Source organism: Mastomys coucha, unplaced genomic scaffold (assembly GCF_008632895.1).
Source record: "Mastomys coucha isolate ucsf_1 unplaced genomic scaffold, UCSF_Mcou_1 pScaffold15, whole genome shotgun sequence".
In the NCBI taxonomy this organism is placed as follows: Eukaryota; Metazoa; Chordata; class Mammalia; order Rodentia; family Muridae; genus Mastomys; species Mastomys coucha.
The window spans coordinates 22,439,305-22,448,408 of NW_022196897.1; the positions used below are offsets into that span (position 1 = coordinate 22,439,305).

Genomic DNA, 9,104 nt, shown 5'->3' on the forward strand with positions numbered 1-9,104 from the left:
CATGTGTGTGCTCTGTTCACAGGGTCATGTGGGTACAACTGCAACTAAGAAGATTGACGTCTACCTCCCCCTGCACTCCAGCCAGGACAGACTGCTGCCAATGACCGTGGTGACCATGGCTAGTGCCAGGGTACAGGACCTCATTGGGCTCATCTGTTGGCAGTACACAAGTGAAGGACGGGAGCCAAAGCTCAAGTAATCCTTTTTTTTTAGCTTGCCTGCTCTAGTTCCTACTGGTTTCCCTTCCACCAAAACTGCATTCTTTTCATACTACTCTATCTCAGAGTCCTCCCTGGGGTCCTACTTGCAGAGTTAACGTACAGGTTTCCAGGTATGGACACAAGGAAATGAATTCATGTAGATAAGAGTGACATGAAAGGGGCTGGAGAGATGGCTCAGCAGTTAAGAATACTAACTGTTTTTCCAGAGGACCAGGTTCAAAGCCCAGCACCCACATGGTGGCTAACAACCATCTGTAATAGGATCTGATTCCTTCTTCTGGTGTGTGTGAAGACATATTACTTATATACATAAAAATAAATAAATACTAGGGAGTCAGAAAGAGTCTCATGAAAGAAAATTGGAGTGAACTGGTGTCTGAGCATTTGCCATGAACTGGCACTTAATCTGGCCACTTCATTCCTAATAACCTATTTATTCTTCCATCCATAAAGGTGGGTGTCCTGGTCCTTTCTTTCTTGAAGGAAAGACTCAGCAGGTTCAGGTGCTTGCTGAAGTCTCTCCTCATTAGATGGCCATTAGGGTTGACCCCAGGTCAGGGTGCTGTGTGGTTGTCTGCCTGCTGCAGAACCTTGGTCTGAGTCTGAACTTTCTCTATCAGTAGTGACTTGACTCTTCTTCATTTAGCAGTTATACTAAAGATGTCTTGCTGGACAGTGGACTCTCCATGCCTGTATTTTAGCCACTTTCACAGTGTGTGGCTTTACTTCATTGGCCCTTGCCTGCACCCTTTCCTGATAAACTCTTCTGGTTTATTCTCTCTCTAGCAAGAGGGTTTGGAACACAGCAAAATATGGTAGGAAGTTTCTACAGCCCATATTTAACTGAGTGTGATCCAGTCATGTTTACATTAAAACTTTTTTAGGTATATTAAATTTGTACATGAAAAAGTTTCTTCTAGATCTTTTCTTCTTTCTTTGTCAGAGCCTCACTGTGAAGTGTAGGCCAGCCTCAAAATCAGGATTTTCCTTCCACAGCCACCTGAGTGCTGGGATTATAGATGTGCACCACTATGCCTAGTGACTTTTGAGCTTTTTCTGACACTGCCTTCCATTTCCCCAAGTAAGTTTGGGTGTAAAGATCATCTCTATTGCTCTGGTGGCAATAGAGAGCCATTCCAACTGAGATACTCACTAGGCTCAGACAAAAGTTAGGGATCAGTAGCTGTTCCTTAGAAGGCGCTGAGATGTAGACCCTTCTCAGTATGAAGTAGAAAGGAAGAACAAGGAAGCGGGTAGTACCTGAACTGAAACCTTGAAAATACTGTCTGGTGTGGCCACTGAAGCTGACAGACATGATTCAACTGGTCCTGGTTACACAGCTGTGAAGTAACAGACAGAAGCTGAACTGTGACTCTATTTTTTTGGAATAGAAACTAAACTCAGGCTTAATATCTTTGTTAAATACACAACAAGTGGTAGGATTGATATTTTAACCCAGTGTTCTCTGCCAGTGCCTAATTCTTTCCTTCCACACACTCTCTGGAGGAACTGTGTGCTGGTCTGGACATAGAGGAGAGGAGAACAGCTTCTGCTGTCAGGGACTGTGTGGCCCACCGAGGAGAGCGAGGAGAGTGAGCGCACGTAAAAGCAGATGCTTTGAGAAGATCCGGGTGTGTGTCTCAGAGTTAATGTGGAATCCCACTCCCTTGATCCTGGGCAGCCAAGGTGAAACCTGGAGGGAGACAGTAGGAAAAGTTGTATCGAGGCAGAGAAGAGGGCACGTTCAAGGAAAGTATAGACTTGCTTTTGCCCTACACAGGTGCAGAGCAGTGTACTGATTGATATATTTGTAGGTACCAGAGGGTGGAAGTTCAACTTATTTTCTCAGATGTACAGTTCAGTCCATACTACTGCTCTCTTGCTGATTGATAGCTTGTTATTATTATATCCTTCGGTATGAATTAATGATATAATCATAGTGAACGCTGGGAGTAACTGGCATACTCTCCACAAGTTATACCATTAAACACCATGCTCTACCGAAGCCGCATAACACTGCTCAGTGCTAAGCGGAAAAGGCCTTCGAAACACACAACTCCACTGGTAGCTCTAAGTCACTTTGGGAAGGTTACATCTCCTGTGATTTCCTTATGTCACATATTCAAAGTGGCAGAAGAACAAAGACAGAGAGCACATAAATGATTCAGAAGATGGAGACAGTTTTTGGGAGGAAAACGGTATAAAAGACCTCTGTTATCCTCACACAAGCAGACACACACAGACATACTGGTAGACACTGAGTGAGATCTGTAGTCTTGTTACAAGTGTAATGCACATGTCAATTTCCTTGGTCTTGATATTAGATTATAATTGCATTAGCGGGAAATACTACATAAAGATTCAGAGGAAATGTTTTTCCCTCTTGTGAGTTTATAATCATTTAAAGATGAAAATTTTAAGTAAGAACAGTACTTTTTAAAAAAGCATAACAGCAGCAAAAATGCACTTTCTGGGTGTCAGGCAGCAGAAGTAAATGTTCCCTGGGGCCAGCACATGCTGGTGCCATGTTGGAGGGCAGCTTGGGTGTAGGGGGAGTGCGAACTGCAAAGTTGCAAAGGAGGCACCCAGCCCTGTCCAGCAAGCATGGGTGCACACACAGCCTACTCCATCCATTGCAGCAGGGGCCAGAAGACCTTGCTCTACCTTCAGAGTGCTGAGGAACAACTGTAAACCAGCTTCCTGATCACCCTCCTCATCCCTTGACAGAGACCGTATATCACACCATGCACACCCATTCACTTCAGACACTTGACACACAATCACACTGTGCACTTTGAACCCTTTCTTTTAAAAACTATAGAGGACCTAAAACAAATCATTTATGTTATATCTATCAGTATTTTCTATAGTATAGCATGGACATATTTGAAACATTTTTCAGTTTTAAAATAACATAAATATATTGCATGTTAGAATACATTATTTTTTATTAATGGTTCTTCTTGAAGAATATCAGGTGAAATTGTAGTATTTGTATATGTGTGTGCGTGTGCTCGTACATATACACAAGTGAATGTGGCAGCTAGAACTGCCCAGCTTGTATTTTGAGACTGTCTCTTAATTAGCCTGGAGCTCACCAATTAGTCTAGGCTGATTGGCCAGCAAGCTTCAGGAGTCTTTGTTTGACTCTGCCTACTCAGAGCTTGGATTTCATGCATGCACTACTGTACCTAGCTTTTTTCTGGGTGCTAGATGGTAGAGACAGAAAGATCCCAGAGTTGTGCTGGCTAGTCAGCCGAGTCAGTTCGGTGAGAGGCCCCAACAACAAGAGATTTGTAGAGGGAAATATGAGGTGTCGGCCTCTGTCCGCAAACACAGCACACAGACATGCACATAAATAAATGCCACTTAAAGCAGAAAAGTTCCTACAATTTTCTATAAATAGCTAGAGAAAGAGTTAAGCTTATCAGAGAGACAAAGCACAAGGGAGAAAATAAAGAAGCAAAGGATTTGCTGTGGTGGTGCACATGCTTCTGGCATTTGGAGACAGACAAAAGAATCATTTCAAACTTCAGGCTAGCCTGGACTACATAGTAAGGCCTTAGTGTCAGGCCTTGCTCAAACACATATACACACACACACACACACACATTATAATTATATAAAATAGATTATATAATTATAGTTATATAATGTATATTATATATTCATATATAAATTCATATATACATTATATGAGATTAGATTTAAAGTAAGTTTTTAGTGTTGCGATGCTCTCTCTAGTATAAAATGGTATGGAGCATAGATTCTTCTACTTTTCCTTCTGAATTCCTGTCCTGCACTCCTTCTACTTGTCCCTTCCCATCCACAGGTACCATAGATGAGTCAGACAGTAGAATTTTTTTGTTAGTGGTGTTTTTCTTTTTGTTTTTTCAGACAGTTTCTCTGTGTAATATCTATTGTTGTCCTGGAACTTGCTATGTAGACCAGGCTGCCCTCAAACTCATACTGAAATGAGGAGGAATAACCCACCTATATAATGTAATAATTCTTACTGTGTTTACTTAGCATCATGCATCAAAGGAAGAAAATGCCATGGCCTTGTTGATGCCCTTCTGAAACAGGCCACTTCAGTACAGTTCCTGCCAGAGCCTGTCAGCCAGGGGGAGGGGCCAGAGATGAGGATCAGCAGAACAAAGTATTGTGAAAAGCACATAGAGAAATCCACTGGTTTATATACTGATTTTAGAATGCAAAATAAAAGTATTCTGCAGCATTAAATGAAAGAATACTAGTCAGAGTAAGTTCTAGGCCAGCCAAGGCTTCCCAGAGAAACCCTGTCTCAAAAAAACAAGGAGACAAAAAAGAAGAAGAAAAGAAAGAGTGCTATGGACCAGGCAAAATTTGTAAGAACAATTAGGAGTTGGGGGAGATAGTTTGAACCACATAAAAAGTCACAATACATTATTTAAGAAAAAAAAAACAAACAGAAAATATACAGGAGCAATACATAGGATTAGAATACTTTGTGTATTAAAGCTATTAACTATACAGAACACAAGACATAAAAGCATCTATCTTTTTGTAAAAAGATTTATTTATTGTATGTATGTGAGTACACTGTCACTGTCTTCAGACACATCAGAAGAGGGCATCAGACCCCATTACAGATGGTTGTGAGCCACCATGTGGTTGCTGGGAATTGAACTCAGGACCTCTGGAAGAGTAGTCAGTGCTCTTAACTGCTAAGCCATCTTTCCAGCCCCAAGCATCCACTTTTAGCAGCCCCTCAATTCATTGATTAAATAGCACAGTACTACACACTGAGTTTTTCATATTGATGCAACACGCTCAAATAAGAGAACTTTAAAATGTCTGTCTTACCACAAATGAAAAGAAAAACCTTTTAAATTCAAACTTTAATTTGAACAAATTTCAAAAACTATGGTCATCCAAGCTGGCATTCCTGAAAACCTCTTCCTGGCATACATATTTAGAGGATTGAAATTGTTGTAAAGTGTACTTAATGTAATTTTTTTCATATTTTAAATTATGTATATTTCATTTGGTAATCTAAAATGATTTAGCTTCCTTATTTTTTCATAGTTGGTAAGAAGAGGCTTTTTTTTTAATTTTTTTTCAAAATGAAAACTAAAATATTTTTTTAAAAATGAAAGCTGAAAGGAAGGGTTCAATAGGTGATCCATCAGCTTTCAGGTTCTGCATGTGCTGGGGCCCTCCTAGGGTGATCTGTTATCTTCTTATCTTTTACATTACTCTGTCAGTATCTGTGGTTGAGCTTGGCTTGCTGACATTTCAGTAGTCACACACCACCCTCCTTCCCCCATTCCCCTGTCCCCCCAGCGCATTTTGAATTACCAAGTTAAGCCATAGGCCTTTCAGGGTTTCGCAGTTTGTAACACTGGGACACCGGATTCTTAGTCCTTTTCGGTGTAAGCCAGTCTGTAAAATAAATCTCAGAAATCCCTTCCTGTGGGGCAGTGTGGGAGGGATTTTCTTCTCAGCCTGTTAGTGTTGATGCTCTGGAATAGATCCTTATTTAGTCTTTCCTAGTGGGCTGGTCTGTGGAAGAGAACTTCATTCACAGGAACCAAATTGCTAGATGTTTGTAAGAACTTCCCTCCAATTTTGGTTTGATTGTCAAGAAAACCAATTATGCAAGAGTTCAACTGCCCTGTGCTATGAAAACTGCAGCATCCAACTTGCCCCAGGGAAGGAATGGAGAAGTTGGCTGGGATTCTTGGCATTCTTTATTCTTTCTTGTATGTGTTAACTGTTGTGTAAGGTCTGACTATGGGATTCAGCCTAATTTCCTCCTGATTTTGATCTACTGATTCTGAGAGAAATAGTGGGAAGACACTAACTGAAATTACTTAAGTTTGTCTACAAGACCAGATTAAATAATTTAGACTTCATTATTCACATTTCTTGAAGTTTGTGCCTTACAAAGTTTTGTTTAGATTTGGAGGCCTTACTATAATTTCTTTGTATGTAGTCCATGATTTTGAGGGGAAAAAAATCTCTCCAGGTTGCCTTGGGTTTTGAATATTTGGTTTAAGGATTAGAGACACAGATTAAGGCTGCTCTCCAAAGTCTCTTTATACTTTGTAGGCTGGCCACAGACTCCTGGGCTCATGCATTCCCTCAAGCCTCAATCTCCTGAGTGCTGAGTCCACGGGTGTTTTCCATGCCCAGCTACCTCATTTCTTTTTATAGCGGAATACACTGTTTTTCCTCTTTTGTGTTTCCAATTGAAGAATATCTCTTCCTTCCGAATTTTTTGGCCATTATGTAGAAAGCTGTTGTTGTACATGTTCCCATGCTGGTTTTGTGTGCATGTGAGTTTTCATCTCATTTGAACAAGTACCTAGGAGCACAGTTCTGGGTTGGATGGACAGGTAAACCTGTCAGCTAGCTGTCTTTCGGAAGGCTTCTGGCCTTCGGCCCTCCCATGGGCGAGCAGTTAGAGTTGTGTTGCTCAGTCTCCTCAGCATCCGGTGCAGCTGGCATGTGGACTATCCTTACGGGTGTGCAGTGGTCATCTCATGCTCTTTGCAGTCCCTAATGGGTGATGCTAAGCAGTTGGCGCTTGATGGCTTCTTGGCTGCTTGGGTGAGCTATAAGAGGTTTTGCTCATTTTGAAATTAAGTTTTCTTATTGTCGAGTTTTAAGAATTCTTTGTATTTTTAGATATAATTTTTAGATGCAGTTCCTTTTCAGATTCTTTGCAGAGATTTTCCTCCCAATGTGTGTTTGCTGTTCCTTCCTTTCAACAGCACCTCTTACCTAGCGGATGTTCCTGATGTTAGTGGACTTTAGTTTACCAGCTCTTTTCTTCATAGGTGGTGCTTTTGCTGTTATAGACATTTCGTTTAACTTTCTGCCTCCTGTGTGTGCGTATGTGAGTGTGTCTATGTGCCATGATGGTAAGCACCCTCGTTGCTGAGCCATCTGCCTGGTCCTGGAGTTGTATCTAAAGGCCTTCATTATACCCAGGGTCACATAAATATTTTCTCCTAGAAATATTTCCTTCTAGAGATTGTGTGATTATGTGCTTTATATTTAGATCTATGAACCTGGACTTTGGGTGTCTCTGAGTGGTAGAGTACTTACCTAACATGCACAAGGAGTGAGGTCCTGGGTTCAATTCCCAGTGCTGCAAGAAGACAGCAGAGAAAAGAATATGCCTTAGGTTCAGCCTGGAGGGGAGGGCTGTATTTGGATAACTGGTTTATATGTGGATACCTTTGTTGTTCTAGCACCATTTGTGAAATGACTGTTCTTCTCCATTAAACTGCCTTTGCCCCTCTGGTGATGACCAACTGAGTGCTTCTGGCCTATGAGATTTGCTAAAACATTCCTTAGTTTGTTTTTTTCCATTAGATTCAGGAATGGAACAATATCTTTTGAATAACACCCATTTGTGGGAGAAAAAGAAAACTCAGTGAGGTTTTTCCCTGTCAGGAACTTGAGATATACACCTGCTCTTCACACAGAGCTGCATTTATTCTGCTTTATAGATAATTTAAGGGCTTCTTCAAGGGTAATTTTTGATTATTCCCCTCTTCTCTGAACAGACTTTGGTCATATGTCATGACTTTCGTGTATACTCGAGCACCCCCCCCCCCCACTCCTGCCCTTTCCTTTCTGCAGGCCCCTAGACTCATGTCATTTCTCTAGTCTGTTATCTACTGTTGGTGTTTATCAAGCTGCTGATAGGTGAGCTGCTAAAAGCCTTAAGAGTTCCTGTAGTCCTGGGCAGTGCTTTGCAGATCACTGCTGTGCTCAGTAGTTGGGGCGCCAGGCTGCAGAGCCACACTATTCAGAAGAAATAAAAAGTAAGCTGAAAGCAGAAGGCACGTTTGTAATTTCAAATTTTCTGGTTGTCACATTTTTAAAATTAGCAAAAGGTGAACTTAAATTTTATTTAATGTATGTTATTTTGTTCAAAATAGAATCATTTCAGCATTGGGATGGGGATGTAGAGGTTTGGCTCCATTGGGAGCATGCTTGCCTAGCATGCAGGGAGCCCTGAGGTCCATCTCTAGCATTCCATAAAACAGGGCATGTGGGCACAGCCCTTGGGAGGGTCAGTTCACAGTCATTCTTGATGATATACGGAGTCATCTCTCTCTCTCTCTCTCTCTCTCTCTCTCTCTCTTTCTCTCTCTCTCTCACATACACACACACATCTGTCACCATTATAAAATTTTTATACATAAAACACACTTGTAAATCTTGTTGTAGTTGTAAATTTTTAATATGTGGTATCTATTTGCAATTTAACGTCCACTCAGACATGCCACTTGAGAAATGCATAGTAGCCACTTATAGCTTGTAATTGAACAGTGCTGAATAGACTAAGCAGTAGTCTAGCCAGGTGGTCAGCTCCCATCTTATGGTAGAGTTGGGTTACTAGTCTCAACATCAGCTATCTACAGCCCTTGAGGAGAGTTGGTGATTTTTGTATAGTTAAGACTTTAGCCGGGCGTTGGTGGCACACACCTTTAATCTCAGCACTTGGGAGGCAGAGGAAGGTGGATTTCTGAGTTCAAGGCCAGCCTGGTCTACAGAGTGAGTTTCAGGACAGCCAGGGCTACACAGAGAAACCCTGTCTCGAAAAAAAACAACAACAACAAAAAAGAAGACTTTAAGGGCTGGAGAGATGGCTCAGTGGTTAAGAGCACTGACTGCTCTTCCAGAGGTTCTGAGTTCAGTTCCCATAGTGGCTCACAACCATCTATAATGAGATCTGATGCCCTCCTCTGGCACATGGGTATACATGCAGATAGAGTACACATATACGTAAAAATAAATAAATAAATGAATCTTTGCCAGGCAGTGGTGGCTCATGCCTTTAATCCCAGCACCTGGGAGGCAGAGGCAGGTGGATTTCTGAGT

At 41.4% G+C, this 9,104-nt stretch overlaps 1 protein-coding gene across 9 annotated transcripts in view; it reads left to right on the top strand.

Moving 5' to 3' along the window:
• The window catches only part of Mapkap1 (MAPK associated protein 1), a 212,027-nt gene that overhangs the window by 85,887 nt on the left and 117,036 nt on the right, over positions 1-9,104 (top strand). For all 9 annotated transcript variants that reach the window (XM_031369934.1, XM_031369930.1, XM_031369929.1 and 6 more), the window contains one exon: positions 23-195. In XM_031369934.1, coding sequence (XP_031225794.1) covers positions 23-195 — 173 coding nt within the window. The remainder of the gene's footprint in view (positions 1-22; positions 196-9,104) is intronic.